Source organism: Halyomorpha halys, unplaced genomic scaffold (genome assembly GCF_000696795.3).
Source record: "Halyomorpha halys isolate HHAL.00 unplaced genomic scaffold, Hhal_1.1 Scaffold961.1, whole genome shotgun sequence".
Taxonomy (NCBI): domain Eukaryota; kingdom Metazoa; phylum Arthropoda; class Insecta; order Hemiptera; family Pentatomidae; genus Halyomorpha; species Halyomorpha halys.
Genome location: NW_027105140.1, coordinates 70,682 through 88,627, shown reverse-complemented (window position 1 = coordinate 88,627; position 17,946 = coordinate 70,682). Strand labels below are relative to the sequence as shown.

The 17,946-nt window shown below is 27.7% G+C and overlaps 2 protein-coding genes across 3 annotated transcripts in view; one reads left to right on the top strand and one right to left on the bottom strand.

Moving 5' to 3' along the window:
* The window catches only part of DNApol-eta (DNA polymerase eta), a 113,450-nt gene that overhangs the window by 72,753 nt on the left and 22,751 nt on the right, over positions 1 to 17,946 (bottom strand). The window lies entirely within an intron of this gene.
* Positions 647 to 14,315, top strand: LOC106687410 (uncharacterized). The gene is made up of 2 exons (XM_014431284.2): positions 647 to 970; positions 13,804 to 14,315. The coding sequence occupies exons 1-2, from the start codon at positions 811 to 813 to the stop codon at positions 14,286 to 14,288; spliced, it is 645 nt and encodes a 214-aa protein (XP_014286770.1). The 5' UTR covers positions 647 to 810; the 3' UTR covers positions 14,289 to 14,315.

Here is a 17,946-nt window from a genome sequence, read left to right as displayed (position 1 = left end):
TACTAATTCGTGTATAAGTTTCAACTCAAAATTCGAAAAGTGCCGGGCCAGGGACATGGACCTGTTTCTTCACCGGAATCTGAAATGTAAATGTAGAATGCACTGTATATTTGTTATATTAATTTTAATGTTTTTTTCTTTTAGTTTTATTAATATATTGAGAAAGTTGCATCCACTTCAGGTACTCCGGGTGCCGCAGCACCCACTTTGAGAACTGCTGCAACAGGGCATGATGGAAATTATTTCAAAACGTTGCTTTAAAACTTAAACTCAAGAAGTTTTTTTCAATTTTTCAAAGCAAAATGAAACAGTCGTATAGCAGTTATTTTAATATAATTTTTCAATAGAGACTGTATTCACTTTTAATATAATATTCTTCAATATTATAATTTGAAGAGAATAATTAGGTATATTTAATTAACATGGAAAACATTTATGTACCACACTTATAATTTAGTTTTTGCCTACGCCCCACCTCTCTGATTCTGTAATATTTACCTCTATAGTCGGTTGAGGTATTTAAAAAAATGAAAACTGATGTTTTGTGTTTTTAATTAATATATTCATTTTTTCAAATTGCTATGAATTTGTTTTTTACCTATCTGTAAACATAGTATTTAGTATTCATTCATTGGGAACTTAAAAAGAAATATCAGCTGTTTAGTAGTGTTTGTAGGTCTGTCCCGGCGTAGTTTAAATTTCATAACATTTATGTTGAACAAGTTTATTTACATTGCATATGCTTGATAAATGATTTATTTAGACCTGTTTATTATGATATAATATGATGAGATATAATTCTCAAGAACTATGTCTTCCCCATCAGCTATTTCTTATCCTACAGCTATTGCACACGCAGTTTTAAGTTTTTCATCAGCCTGGGCTATATTTCAAGTACAAGAATGCCTTTTTGCCGTCATTGGTTTTAGTTTATACCTTATCAATGGAATTTTAGGTGTATTGGCCTATGGTAAGTAAATCCACAAAGTTGAAGAAAATTTATTTTTGAACTTTATTTCACAAATAAGATAATGTACATTGTATTTTAGGAATGCCCCAAAGTGGTATTAAACTGTACAAATTCTACTCTGGTGTTCTTCTCTGCTGCTTATCTTTTGGGCTCCCTCTCTTTGTATCACAGCTCTACATTAATAATGGTTTTCCAGAAACTTTAGCTCTAATACACTTCATACTTCCTTTTGCTTGCATTTATTCTTCAGGTCGCTTCAAGAAATACAATGGCTTCCAAGATTCTGTTCAATTCCTGTATCTTTTATTTCTTGTTTATATCAGCCTTATCAAAGGTTACTACTTTGGTATTTCATCAGCTCTAAGCTTTCTAATTGCTTTTTATGTAATTGGGCCTACTGGAACAGTTCAAAATACACCTTCTCGTGATTTATTTAACTATGCATTATCATTTTCTGTTTATTTCTTAATACAAGCTCTTCGGGGCCGTTGAATATTGGCAAATTGATCTATAGTTTCTCATTAGCATGTGAATGTGATATTACTGTGTGAAGATTGTTTTTCAGATCTATTGTTGTACCAAATATTTTACCGAATTCATATCCATCAACTGACATGGTTGCTACATTACTACTTACATAATCGTATAAATATATATATTTTACTACTTAAGTATTGAATAAAAAAAAATAGTGGTGAAACTAACTATATTTTATATATTAATACTAATCTGTACTGTGAAAACTTGTCCAATTCAAATTACTTGTGATAATCTTAAGAGTGATTAAATATTGTGTATTTTATCTATGCCATGACTCGATTGCTATTCAGCTAATTCTGTTTTGTATCAAACGAAATGAATGTAAGTATATAATGCATTTTTTAACAGAAGTTCTACTGGATAATATTTTAGTTAGAAGCTAATTTTTGTTTTATATTTACCATTTGTATATATATATATTCTTATACTCACACCATTATATGATGAAAGTACAAAGTACTGTGGTTATTTAACACATTTAAGAATGGCTTAAAAAAATGATAGAATTGACTGGTGACTAAATGCTAAATCATCTAAAATTTCATTGTCTTTTGATTGTTCTTTTTTAGTATCAGGCATTGGTTGTTGGTATTAATTAGATGGTTTATTTTGGTTTTATATTTTGGTCAGTTTGATTTGCTTTTTAAGATATTATATTATATTATTATATCTTGCTGTCTTTTTTTTCTTTGGGTTTACTTTGAGGATACATAGCTAATATATAGCTAGAGTTGGTTTAATTTGTTTTCTAATATAAACATAATCTTATTTCATATTGTTTTTGTAACTCAGTTTTGAATTGGATATCCGTCCTACTCATTTGAGCATGTATTGTTGTTCCTTAATATTTTTGTGAATTTTTAAAATGATTGACACTGGCCTAGTTAGTGTATGTCCTTTATCAACATATTCATCTGCTTAGAATGTCATTAAAAAGTATCAATGTATGATTATACATTTTTTTGATTAAGCTGATTTAATTTAAATTGTTTATCATGAGAAGGTAAGTGAAGTATGCCTTTTTTTTTTTTTTTTTTGTTAATTAGCACATTTTTCTTTCATGTGTAAAAAATGCAGTCATTCATTTTTCTCCTAGGTTTCTGTCAATTTTCGAAAGAGACGGGAAGGAATTTTACTGTATGAGCTTGTTTTTTATTTTTTATTATATGCTCAAATATAATGGATATGTGATAATGGGAAATTGTTGAAAACAGTGTTTTTTTTTAATATATATTCCTATTGACCGAAAAAGTTTTTTAAAATTGAAGTAGGAAACAATCGAGACTGCTTTAATTCCGACATTGATTCTATTTAAACTGTAATTTTACGGTGATATTAATAAAAACTTAGTTTTGAAAATGCTTTTTTAATAATTATGGTTATGTTTTTTACAGAAGTAGGTATTAAATTTGATTTTCCTAAACTGAATTCTACTCCTAGATAGCTGATTTATATTAATATGTCAAGATCTTGTTTTAGTTTATGTTAGCTAATGAATTAGCTTTTTTTCAGCTTTAGCATTTCATTGTAAGTGGTCAGTTACTTATTTTTTAGATATCATAAATTTTCTTGTTTGAAAAATAATTAATTATCTATATAATGATTTTGTCTTAATTTAGAAATTTATGTTTCAGATGTTTGAATTGATTAGATAAAACCAACCTACTTTTGGACTAATTTTTGGATATGCCTTACAAAAAAAAAACTGACTAATTTCAATGTTGTTCAAAGCTTTCCAACTGAATATTCTTGAGGTTTAATAGGTTTATTATTAATATTTGAAAAATAGCTTAGGTGAAACAAAATATCAGATTTTATTGATTCAATTTTTAAATTTTGTATTAGCTTGTCTAATGAGCATGTGAAACTGATTTTTCTTACCAGTGCTTAAAGTATTTATTTATAATAAACATAGTATAAACATCTAAAAAATTAAATATATTTATTGTTATGAATTTTAAATAATAAATAACAAATAATTAAATTAACTACACACATTATAATAATTTGTTTAATTAGTTATATGAATTACATATTCTAAAACAATAATAAATAAATTTAAAATAGAAATTACTATGAAAAAGCATTTCTCTAAATATTGATAGTACATGGAAAATAGCATAACCTCCTACCAGCTTAGTTTAACAGGTTGAAAGGAGACTTCCTAGAATTTATAATTTTTGGCAGAAGTTGGTAATTATTAAGATTTTAATGCTTATTGAAGTGAAGTGGGGAAAACTGCAAAAAAAAGTTTATTTGTAACTTAAATTTTGAAATGGATAACTTTGTACGAATACCATCAGAAGCAAAAGATAATGACTCATGAATTAGTCATGAACAATTAAACAATGTTAAATAGCAACATTAAAAAAATAAAATGGATGTAAACAGATATTAAATAAAAAAGCTTGCTCTCTTTTGAGCAACAAAAAATAAAGGAAACACCAAGAGAAACTGGTTCAGCCTTACTAATCCTAAAAACAACCATGGGGTTGAACAAAAGAACAGTTAAATTTTTGGGATGGAATTTAAGTTATTACATGTTTTTTTTCTTTTTAGTTCTTTGCTAATGTCTGGAAAATAAAAATGTATCAACAATTTGAGTAATTTGAAAAAAAAAAGAAAGATGAAATCAATCAAGAAACAACAGGTTGTGAGAAGAAATTTTATTGAATAATAAAAATATACATGAACAGCAATATGAAAAAATTGGCTAAAGTTGGAATAGATTCTTGGGATTTATATACTATATTGGTCTTAAAGGGAGGCTTATTTTAGTGGGTAAGAGGAGACTCCTAATCTCTTAATGCAGACATGAATTAATTGCACACTTCATTTACTTAGCCTTCTTGTCTCTTAGTAAGGTATCTGCAGAACTGCTATAGATCTCTACTATCTAACTTCAATATTGTATTAGAGCATTCTTCTGAAGAAAAGAGTTAATATTCATTCATTTATTGTAAATACTGATAAAAAATAGGGTTCTTCACCCTAAGTCCTACTAAAGATGAAGAATCCTATTTGTTTATTTTTTAGGAACTAATTAATCTATAATATAACTTGAAGTTTTATTATAATAATGAATGATAAAAATTTTATCAGTTATTCTTCTGAATATAAAAGATATTGATAGGAATGATTCAAGATTGGTAGGATAAACATGGATTTGGATTGTGTATTTCAACATTGACTTTTTGTACTAGCTTGACACCTATTACCATAATGGACCAATTTATTAGTTTTATTGAAATTGCAGTACCGTGAGTAGTGATTGAAACTATTGAAATATAGTCATTCTCATAAATAAGGTTAAATATGCTTTATCGCACTTTTTTGAAATTGTTTTTTCATTCTAATTTGTACTTTTTTTTAAAAATTTATTTATTTTTTTAATATTTCAAACATTGTCTACATTTATAAAGGAGTGAACTCAAAAACCAATAGTGATTTCACATTGATGACATTCTGATATTACATGGACATTGTTCAAGTTTTAATAATCTGTTTTTCTCAATTCTCACTTGATTGCTTTCACTAATTTTCTAGAATTAGGTATTATTTGGAAAGAGCTTCCCATTTTATTTTATAGAATATTATGAAATTGTATATTGTTAATAGTGGTTGATTTTTCAGAAATGACTTTTTCCTGTCTAAGAAAACACTTGATAAACTCATCTGGTTTATGAATACATTTTTATTCTAAAAAAATGTGCCAAGCATTACTGTGATCTTTTTTTAAGGGAAAAGTAGGATCAGTTAATAATTTCAATACTTTTAAAGGGAAAAGTAAAGGTAGTTAATAACTTCCCGGGTTTCTAAGATGACTGTCATTTGTATTTTGTTAATATTTATTTTTTGTAGCCAATTTAATGTTAGACTGATTAGACCCTGTGACAGGTTTTATTTAGCATGCTATTTTTGAGAATAATATTTATTTTTGTATGTAGTGCGAATTTTGATGGTAAAATTGTAGTTTGAATTGCATGTACATAAAATCTCTCATTTTATTTTTATTTATCAAAGTTGGAAACTTATGGTAGTTTGCAGTAACTGTTTCATGAATTCAATCTATTTTGATCATTAACAATTTGGTGTTAGTTTAGGATGGACCTATGTCCCATTTGGGATAGGAAATTTACCTTTCTATTTCAGGGTTTTCAAGGTGTTCCATCAGTTTCTAAAAATATTACACTTACATTATTTATATTTGTTGATGAACAGTCATGAATTTTCATTTGGTGTTATTTTAAAAATTGTCAGGTTTTTAATGTTTCTCTTCTTTAACCCTTTGCACTCGAGGGCTCCAGAGCTGACCCATTTAAAAATGTCCTCCAACACAAGGGCTCCGCTATGGAGACAATGCAAATAATTTTCAGTCTATAACACGAGGACAAAGACAAAACTTAAAAACCATGATTTATACGATATTTCGCTTTTGGTGACAAATATGGTCGCGGTTTATACATTACGCCGGTAATATGAATGAAGAAAACTTAGAGTGCAAATGGTTAATAAATAATACGTGATGTGATAAAAAAACTTGTCTTTAAATAGAAACACATAGTTTAAGATTAGTAGTTCGGGTAAATTTGGAATAGACTTGTAAATAGTTATGATTATTATTTAATGTTGACTGTTTTTAATGAATGACTGCATGAATTCATTTTTTAATCCCCAATAATATTTTTATTTTAAAAACTATCATAAGATTTGATTGAATGTTTTATTTCTGATTTTAAGAAACATATATATTTTTAAATGGTTTCAATAGCAATAAAAAAGTCCCCATGGCAGAATAAAAAATTAATAATATCTTGTTACAGGATTCTTTGTATTATATTTCAATATCAACAATTAAATCTGGTAATTCTATTTATTATTAATTTGGATTTCGAACCCAAAAAACTATTGATTCAAACACCTTCTATGATAGATAGTTCGGTATCATGTTCTAGTTGTTTTAGTTAGCATTCGTAGTATTGTTTAGTTTTCCTTTTTATTTTTGTTTTCAACTACAATCTAGAAGTTATTGCCATATGCCTTGCAATTTTTTTATTTATGATGTTATTGTAGTAATTTTCCTGAACAAGTATGATCTCCACTTGCAAAATGTTTCCTTAAATTGTCCTATTAATAGATGTACTTTTTACATAAAACCATTGAACCTTCTGTATTGTTGGATTTCATCTAAAGTGTTGTGCCAAAGCTGTAGGACATTGTTTAATGTTTTTTCTCCAAGATTTTTAGCCTTTAAATGTTAGAATTTTGTTTCTGTAGTTGAATAATTAATAGTTTCAATGATCTTTGAAGTTTTACTTATTAGTTCTATCTAAATTATGACTTACTTTTTTTAAATTGAACTAATTTGCTCAAATTTTAGTTATTCACGAATCATTCCATATTGGTTGTGTGTGACTTTATTATAACTTTTTATTTTTATCAATATGTTTTTAAAAATAATATGTCAATTTTTACTATCTACATGTAGTAATTAAATGATAAGGCTTTTTGTGCATTTAAAGGAATATATGTTTTATGGAAACAATATTAATGCTATTATTATACATTACATTATTTTTATAAAAATTTTGTTTTATATTTTGAATACTATACCTAAATGTTCAGTGTTTTGTATTTTAATTTAGTTTGAATACAGTACTTGTTGTTCTATACTGTTTTTGATAAGGTGAGTAACGATTGAAAATGAGAAGTCCTAGATGTGTATTGAAAATGTCATATTGAAATAATAACATTGACATCCTTTCACCAAAAATTTGTTATATTAAAATTGATGCACCCTAATTGCTGTAAATTGTCTGTGTGGATAATTGAGTTATTGTTGTATAAATAACTTTTCATTTAAAGTTAGTTTTATTTTGTATTTCAACATAAAAGTTACGCTCCTTCCTTACCAAGCATAACCTCAAACCCATGCATCATGAAACTTTAATTATAATTACATTGTTGATGTGTTAGATCATAATCAAATTTATTAGGTTTATTATTATTACCAAACTTTTATGATTAAAAAAAAAATATACATATCTAATAGTTCCTTATATCAAGGGCAACAAACGTTTTCTTTCAAACTCCATACTTAATCATATTTTTGATTGATAAATTTTTGTTGTTTGACCTTTACCAATAATTCATTTGGATAATCTATTATAGGTAATCTCTATACTTCAGGTTTCATAATTATAAAGAAAAAGAATATTGGATTCTTGAAAATTTACTATATATTTTTTTATGTGTCTATACAATTTGTATGCAGATCGATTGTAAAGCTTGATAGATTACATTTATCATTAACTCTTGTAAATTTAATTGTGATTAAAGTTAGTCATAAATGTAAAGTTAGACATATGGAGTTGTTTTATTTATGAAATTAGTTTTTATTTTTAGTATTAATATGTGTTATATTTTTTATTTAAAAACTTTTTGATTGATTATTAAATACTTGATTCCTCAGCAAAAAAATCTCGTGTAAAAGAATCTCGGTTTTCTGTGCTATTTTAAGAAAACTTACCACAAAAAAAGTTTTTATTTTATAAAACTGGTTTTCAGGACTATTTATTGATATAATGATGAACTAGAAAGCAGTGGAAAAAAAAGTACAAAATTTTTGTTCTTAAATTTTCAGAAGTCTATGTATAAACTAAAAATCTTTGTAATTACAAAAATTATGGTATGATTCTCCAACTTTTAGCTAGATGCTAATTTTTCATTTACTGCCTGTTTACTGAAACTTTTTCATTTCTGGCATATAAAAAAATTTATGGATAAATAAAAATATATTTCTTGGGTTTATGTATTATAATTCATCCATCTAAAAATTGTTTTTATTAATTATATAACATTATGAAAATGTTTTCTCCCATTAAAAATTTACAAAATCTAAAGCTTAAATCCTAATCATTAAAATTGTGACTTAGTTATATATTGTTAGAAGTTAATGAAAGAGTATTGAAACTCATCTTAAGATCATTACTTTACCTTACACGTTATCCTGAAGATTTTAGCGATCTTAAAAAACCTAGTCTTGATTAATTGTCATATCTGATCTTATAAGTTTATTTTAAATTGCTTTATAATAAGATCTAACTTTATATTTTTATTTAGCTTGTAATTAGCATATGTTGAGTTCAGATTTTTAATCTTGTTTTTTTTCTAGTATTATAGTGATACTATAATATAAGTATTTATCTTATATTGAAGTATTGATTGCCTATAATGTTTTCTTTTGTTACTGATTCATCTGTATGTCTATTTATTCTTTGTGTATGTTTTCCAAATGTTTTTCTGAATTATTGAGTTCTTGGAATATTGACTGCTAAGAAAAATGTGAATAAGAATCCTTATGTACTTAAAACATCACCAATATATTAGATCTGTTTTATTCATGCTTTGCCATTTTATTATTTGATTGCAGAAATTTTAAGTTTTATTCCTTCTGCTAAAATTTCTGTTTGTTTTTTATTTTGAAAATATTTATCTTTCTTAATCTAAACCAGTGATTGATATAATGAAGTAATCATTTATTATATTTTTGTTTCAATTATTATGTTCTTTAAAAGCGCATATATATTTTAGTGTTATCACTACTCAGGATCTGACATATCAAATAGATATGAGGATATTTAATTAATCATCTATTTAATATAGGTATATAAAAATTGATTTTGTGCTCAAGTAAGCTTAATAATCTATTAGACCAGTTGCTACTTTTTTCTCTTTCTTTGTTATCAATATGACCCAGGCATTGTCTCCATAGGGAGTTTGACATGACTCTTAAGGTTTTATTAAAGTGAGTAAAATCAAAATCAGAGCGTTCAGTTTCTTATCTTTTAGTATAAGTGTTAAGAATATTTATTTTTCAAATAATGTTTGCATATGTTACTCCCTCTTTAAAGAATTACTTTAATTTTTCTTTTCATTTTTTGTGGTGAAAGTCCACTACTCAGAATTTTCAGTTAAAGGTTATGTTACATTATTACTTATTGTGTGAAGGATTTAGAAATTAAATGATTTTGGGGTTTTAAAGATCAATTAGTTATCTCTAATTTAAAAAAAAAATCATGTACGTAAACCCTCCCTTTTGTTTCTTTACATATTAACATTCAAACCTGTTATACGATGCAATACATATTTATAATAAAAATACAGCTTAGCTACCGAAATCAGCATTATCACTATTTCTACTAAATGCTGTAAAAACTTTCTTAAAGATAGTAGATAAAATATCCGTTTGCCATTTTAAATTAAAGTTTGTTGTCCTTGGTTTATGGAATTTTCTATATTTATTATATTCTTTACTTTTTATATTATTATATTCTATGTTTGATTTATTTATTTATTAATGTAGTAGAATCTCAACTGATATATTTGAAATGGATATTTTAGAAACAACACATGTAGTGTTTGTGAAAAAAGCCCATGTATCCTTTCTGATTCGTTTAGACAAATAAATCATTTTATATTTATTAGTATTTGGTGTTCCAATAAGTGTTTTAAATTATACTCGATTTAAAAAAGTTTTTATTTTTGATATTATAATTACTACATCTGGCTTGGACAACTTGCATTTTGTATAAGTAATTTAAAAATAAATAATAAATCATCTTCATTTATTATTCTTTGTGTTGAAAATAATATATAACAGGTTTCAGGTGTTTTATTAATTTATTATTCATGCAAAATGAATAAGTAATTTATTTTGAACATTTTTATTTTTAACTAAAGTTTTATTCTTAAATAGAAGGATATTTGTACATAGAAAAATTATCTACTTATAACAATTATTGAATAAATTATTGACTCATTATTTGTAATTGACAAAAGGTTATGAATTATTAGTAGTTTGACTAACAAACAGTGATCGATATTATTTTTTTGAGTAATTTTTATTCTATTAATGCCAAGTTTACATGTACCCTATTTATACAACATACCTAATACACATTAGTTTGAATTATTGTTATTTATTTTATGTTATACTGATTCTCGTGTGTGATTCTGCTTTATACCTTTAAACATTAAATGTGCATATGATAAGCATTTATCATTAAAATGTATTTATCTTTGTAATAAAAATATTTATATTTATGCTATTGACAGAATAAAAAAAAAAAGTCTTGAATGTTTAGCTTTACATTATAAACTTATTGTATATGTATAACCAATGATTGATAAAATAACTAAAATCAGTTAGTGAGGCTTATATTATAGTGTATACCTCATTAATTGAAGTGCTAATATATTTTTGTAATTATTCATATGTTTAGCTTAATAATCATGTTATTGTACTTTTGAGATTTACTATTATTGTTTTTATTAATGTGATTCTATATCAGTAAATGTTGTGAAATTTAACTATATGTTCCCTTTTGCTTAGATAACTAATAATACGTATTGTATTGTTAAATGGAGTGATATTGTAACTGTAACTGAATATTTAATGACTGGCCTAAAATTTAATTTTTTTGTTACCAGTACGCTTAAATGTGTGAAATATATATATCTTTTAACTTTGTTGGTTGGTTGTTTTTCCTTGTGAAGATACATCCTTGACCTACTCTATTTTACACTTCAAAAATTTTTTTTTGGCAAAAATTAAAAAACAAAACAGATATAAACATTTTTATAATTAAAGGTAAAACCTTCAAGAATTCTATTAAACCATATGGTTTGACAAAAATTGAAACCATAGTTGAGCACTTATTCTTTACAGACTTTCAAAGCAGTTTTAATTGTGTTGGTTTATTGTCAATATGAAACTAAGATTATATACGAATGAAATGCACATACTTATATGTTTTTATGTGAAGGTTATTCCCGAAGAGTTGTAAATAGTAATGATGTCGGCTGAGTTTTAAAACTCACTGGCATATCAAAAAAAGATACTGTATGTTGTTTAATGTACCTCAGCACACACTCATTATTATAATGCTGCTCTGTCCAAGTGAATGTTTTCTAATTAAGATAAGGAAGTCCTCCATATAATTGGAACCAGGGTGCAGGTCAGGTAGGTCATTTTCTTCTCCTAACATTACTTATAATTTTCAATCCAAAGAAATATAAATTACTTTGGTGATAACTTTTGCATTAAAAATATCTGTATGGTGTGGCGAGTGATCACTTTTACCTCTGTTAGCCTTGTTAGTATTTAGCCATTCAGAAAAAGAGCATAAATTACGATTTAGCTCAAATATCTCTGTTTAGTATAAGTAATAAATACTTTTCTCATTGTTAGATCTGCTCAGCTGTGAGTCTGATGTAGTATCTGAGGCTAAGATGGAAATTTTTCTGTGGACTTCAATCATTAAAGGAATTGTACTTTTTACCTCTGGTGCATTGGGGCTGTCTTCAAAACTCTTTGTTTTGCATTTTTCTCTATTCTTAGAAGACGCTGTGTATCTGTTTCATCTCTCAGAAAAAGAGATGCTTATACCACCATTTATTTCACACAACTCGGCATTTTATCTTTTACTTCATATTAATATTTTTTGGACTTGCCAAAAGATGAAACTTGAAATTTTCCTTTCTAGTTTGACCAGGAGTCGTGTCTCCTTCACTGCAATCTGAATCAGTGTCCTGAAATAAAATGCAAGGTGGTGCGAGGGTCTAAAAAACAGACCCTTAGTATAATTTTCAATACTTTTTTGTCATTGTGATTAAATTGCATGTTGGTTAACTAGATTACCTATAATGTATTGATGGAATTAAAGAAAAACTGGAGCTTGCTCATATTTAGTTTTCTGTTTCTTAAAAAACTTATGTGAGTGAGATAACTTATTTCAGGCTTCCTGCCCAATAAGAAAACTATTTTCCAAAATATTCTCATATTATTTTGGCTTCTTCAGCCAGAATATGAGAATATTATGAACTATTGTGCTATATGGCTGGTTAAAAGTGTAAGGAATCTATTAGAGACACTAAAATAGCAAAGCTTACTTTTCCTCTCAATGTTGAGATGCCAATGAACAACCTATAAATTTAACAAGAACTGCTTTTTGGATGAAAGGTAATTTTAATTCATCATTCAAGTATTTTAATAAATTGTTAAAAATTTTAATAGAGGTATTATTTATCCTAAATATATTACTGATTACCATACCTGAAATTCATGTCCTAAATTAGGTACATTGGTTTTAGTGAAACCAGTGAATTAGTATTTATGACATTTTTTTTATTAAATATGTGAATTTTTTTTTTGTTTAATTTAAATATGTCCTACTTACTTCTTTGAGATTTATAAAAGGAATAAATTTTATATTATTAAAGAATTTTGATATTGTTACATTAAATAAATCTTGTTTATTAATTTATTGATCCATTTTTGTCCTGACTTACATTAAATAAGTACCAATTCTCTGGGTTCACCAAAACCCATGCCTTTGGGATAGGAATTGCATGTTTTCCTGATTTTAACTGATTATGTTGAACTTAAGTAAATTACCACTGTAAAATTGTAAGTAAATTAAATAAATTGTGGGTAACAAAAATTATTAACTATGAAAATTTTAGTAGCTATAATTTTTTTTAACAATCAGCAAAATATTTGGTATGTACAAATGATGTTATAGTTGATAACTTTATAGTTATACTTGATAATACTGCTATTAAAAATATTAACATTTTATTAATACGTTAGAATGATGAGTTAAAATTATCTTTTATCCAAATGCAGATCTTATTAAGTTTGATGATAATTCATTCGGGTGCACGAAATCCAGTTATGTGTTCCATGGGTTAGTATTTTACAACAATTTACTAATTTCAAATTTAAATTTTAGAAATCTTTGCTATGCTTTACCAAGACCAAAACTGCACTTTTGTGTTTATTTGACAGCTACCTTATTTAAAAATTCTTTCTTGGTGTATAATCGATAGGTGACTGAATTTGGCCAAAATATGTCTGGCTCCTGGACTATACATCCAGAATGTAACAAAATTTTTTTTAAACTCAAGTGAAACAAATGTCATATATTTTCTATTCAAGCCTGTGAAGCCTCCATAATTCGGAAACCTCTATTCATTGTAAGCCAACCTTAGTAGTTTAAGAGGAGCCACTTTGACTTAAGTCTTGATTGTACTATGAGAACGTTCCATCTCAGGGTACACTATTAGGCAAGTAATCCCCTTACGTACGGTTCCTTTTCTCTTAAGGATTCTCCCATTATATTACCTATTTTAGTAAAAAAAGCAGAATTGAATTACTGAATCTATCGATAAGTATTAAAAATTCAATAAGGTTTGAAAATTATAATTAATATAATGATTCTGCTTTTTAGGGCAACCAGGACAGTTTTCTAAGATAGCAGCATATAGAAGATCCAGTCATTGGTGTTACTTATTGATATTGGCCCTATTTTGTTCACAAGTGTGCTCTCTAGAAAGAAAGATATGTGGCCAATTTTTATCATATTTGAACTTGGCAGTTCCAGTAATGCAGTTGTTTGTTTATGAAGCTTATGAACAGGATATTGATGAAACAGTGGCAGAAGTGTTTCAAGGGATATGTTTTTTGATTCACATTCATATGTACCGAATTGATGCTGGTGATTCGTACCGAGTTCTTAATTTCAGAGAGATGTTGTACTTTGTGATTAACGGGTATCTCTTCTTTACCCTGGGTTTTACTAGCACAGTGGCTACTCAGAAGTTGTGTACATATGCACTTTGCGCAGCCTTCAGTGAAATTTTGTATGTTAATAATTTGTCATCCTTAATTAAAAAAACTGAAGCAGCTAAAGGAAGCAGTTGGGCTTGGCAATAGAAAGCAATAAAGTTATTTTACTTATAATTTGTTATCGCCCTAGTACTACTATTATTAAGTTGTATTACTATTACTGATATTAGTATAATTGGGTACTTAACACATATTGATACATCACAATTGTAGTGAATCCAGGAATTTTTGGATGAGTCTATTCTAAACGCCTTATCGATAATTTTGATCTAATGAAATAACTCAAATCATTCGATTTAAATAACTAAAATTTATCAGTATAATTTATTTTCCAATTAAGGACATAATAACATAGGCATCTGTTGTATTTATATATACCAGAAACAAGTTTAAAAAAAACAAAAAACTTTTTCACATTCTGGAAGAAAGAAAGGGGGTGGGGAGGGGTAGCATCTACTGAATCCTCTAGTAGGTTACAACCAATTATTTCTTTTTACCTGCACATTAAGTTAATTTAAATTTTTCATTTATATAATAAATTTGTGTAAGTTTCTTGGAATTTTGAATTTTTTTATTTAATTTATATGGTAGTATTTATATCAGAAATATGCTATATTTTAGAAAAATGACATTTACATGCTTTTCTAGCTTACAAATATTAATTAAAAATCAATTTGTTTGTTAAGGTTAACACTAAATAGCATTTACCTTGGTGAAAAGCCAAGAGATATTAGTTATTATTATTATTTTTTTTTTGTATTTCTTTATCGATCGGCTTTGTGGGCCATTCCTGGTTATTATATAACAGTTTGATCCATTTCTAACAATTGATAATAGTGGTGAATAGTATTGTGCAAAATACATTCCTAATAACAAAAAAAAAAGATTGTTTACAATAATAAAGAAGTAAATAGAAATAATAATAGATATATAATTGAAAAAATGCTAACAAAACTACTAATATTTTGAAACTATCTAGTAATTATTAATAATTTTACAATTTTGTCAAGGCTAAAGCGTAAATTTGATTCAAGCACAGATGGTAAAAAATCTCTTATTCGTCAAACAATCACTTATAATCTTGGTTTCTCACGCACTCATTTTAAACGTTATCATTGTTAGTATAATGTTATCAGTTTTGTTTCTCATTTATTTCTAATATCCAACTCTGATAAGACCTGAAAACTTATACACTAGAAAATAAACATCACATTTCTTAACATTATTTTTTATTAATACATCACTCGACCATTTACTCCCTGTCAATTTATTGTGTTTAGAAACTCACTTGGTTTTGTTTCGCCTAGAATATTTCATTGAAGAACATTATTAATGTTCGCCTATAACATCCCATTCCAGCTTATGTCGTAACAGCTAAGGATGGGTGATGGAAACATGGAAGCATTGTGGATGTTTAGCCCTCCATACATGGGTAGAGAAGCCAGTGATTGATATAAATCTTTAACTTCGTATGTATTAAATTAAATTGACAAAAAATGGAAACGAAAGGATAACAGAAAATGTTAAAAGATTAATAACGTGATAAATTAAATTTTGTCTAAAATATAGCAGTTTGATCTTTCTACAAATATTGAAAGGCTTACTAACTAAAAAGGAGATACTATTTTTCGCACAAAACTAAATTATGTGAGATAACTTACACAAAAATCAGTGAAGACTAAAATGACTTTATTCTAATATATTTACAAGAACTACATGTTACTGTTACTCAGTCTCTATCTTCTAACTTATATCTTACTTAGCTATCTAATATAGAAAATATATATAAACACTTGGGAAGAGGGGGTAGGAAAAAATAGTGAAATAGGAGAAGGGGTTTTGACCAATCGGATAATTTTAGGAGACTAGGTGGGGGAGGTAGAGAGCCTATGAGATTTAAAAGTAAAGTATCTGGAAGGGGGGAAAAGGCGTGGTGAGAAGTTGGGAGGTCTGATTTCTAAGAAAGGGACCATGACCTAAGACTTTTGTGCACTGACTTACATATGTTAACCATAAAATAGTTTGACTGATGCAAGTCCATTGTTAGATGACAGCATGTACCTGCTCGAGTACCAGGCCATTGCTTTTTGATATAGGATTCTAAGGATTTGAAAGGCCTGTTAGAATGGTCTCAAGGGCCGTATGGGGACGTAGTTGTTTTTATTGAGTTTCTTTTGTAATGAAATGTGAACACAAGGAACCATATGTCTAAAGTGACCGAACCTACAGTTGGGCAAGGGGCAATTGTTTAAATTTATAATGCTGGTTCCTTAACTTGTGTAAGGAATAAAAGCTAATGATTAATAAATTTCCCTGATCAGATATTTTTAAACATTTACATTAATGAGAAAATTATAATCCGATTCCAGATATCTAATACTATCGAAAATTTTGTCTGAACATAGAATAATGTATGTTAAACACAGGCATAGGAAATAACTCAGATTAAGGAAATTTAACTAAAAGCAAACAGTAACTATTATTTGAATGCCCAAATTAAAGGTGCTTCTACACGTTTGCCAAACAATGGCAAATTCGCACATGCGGTTGCGTGTATATGGGTTATTTGGGTTAGCTGGTACAATTTGGCCTGAATTTGCGGCCGACATGTTGACTGTCGGTCTTTGGGCACAAATCAGAGGGAGCTTGTGCTGCATCCACATGTTTGTTTTCAGTTAGCATTGCTTTAGAACTGCTTACAGATGAATATTTGTGCTCTCCGTTTTTTAATTAATTAAAGATTATTTTGCTGGTCTTTCGATGTAGTCCAACATTCCGAACCTTTTGTAAGGACAGGTATGATGATGGTCTGGTACGAACGTGTTTTGGTTCTGCGGAAAATGATTTGTCTTTTTGTGCTTCCGGAGGCCAAAACATCTTGGTCATAGTATTTTTTATTTATTCTTTTTTTTATAACCCTCTTCATTTTTGACTAACGGGGGGTGGAGGTTATCTACAGGGTACCACCCTATTGTAATACCATGGTGGGGAGTCAAATTTTCATTTCCCTTATCTTTATTTTTTTCCTTTTTATAGTAAAAATAGATTAAATCGAATGTTATAACCGAAAAAAATTAGAAAGAAAAACAAGCACGTTTGTTGCTTCCTTTGTTTACCAAGCATTTGTACAAGTCTTGGATTTGTGGCAAGTGGCAAGCGTGTAGATCTAGCATTAACATCTTGGTATAATATCACATCTGTTCACCATCTTACTTACGATCGATACCTATGTACTAACCAATACTCACCAATCTTCTCTCTCTAATGAGAACAATTAATAAAAAAAAAGGACTATGGAAATAATCCTGCCCTACTAACCTATTTGTACTAAGATGCCGGGGTGTTATTGTATATCTCCTTTATATATTATATATACATATTAGTGGGTTGGTACTTTAGTTGTCTATAAATAATGAACATAGTATAGTAGTCAGGTGCCTTGCACTGTATGCTACGGATATTTGCAAGTAAATTCCGTCTCATGCGACTGTGAATGTAAACTTAAAGAAAGCTCTTTGCATCTGGACGTATGAATATAAAGAAAGTATATTAACGGGTTTTTCAAAATCGTCTTGAGTTTCTTTTAAATATGGAAGGGACACCCAACTACTATACCAAGTTTCATTATTTATGGCGACAGCTTCATTAACGACCAACTTACATGTTTAAGATGATATGCAATAACACTCCGGTCTTCAAGAACGAATAGGAGAGTAGAGCAGTGGTATTTCCGTAGTGTATATAT

Bases quoted from the DNA above. Each gene is read 5' to 3' on its own strand.
- LOC106687410 (XM_014431284.2), top strand. From the start codon at position 811: ATGTCTTCCCCATCAGCTATTTCTTATCCTACAGCTATTGCACACGCA. The intron at 971-13,803 runs GTAAGTAAATCC...TCTGCTTTTTAG, and splicing joins TTTAGGTGTATTGGCCTATG to GGCAACCAGGACAGTTTTCT.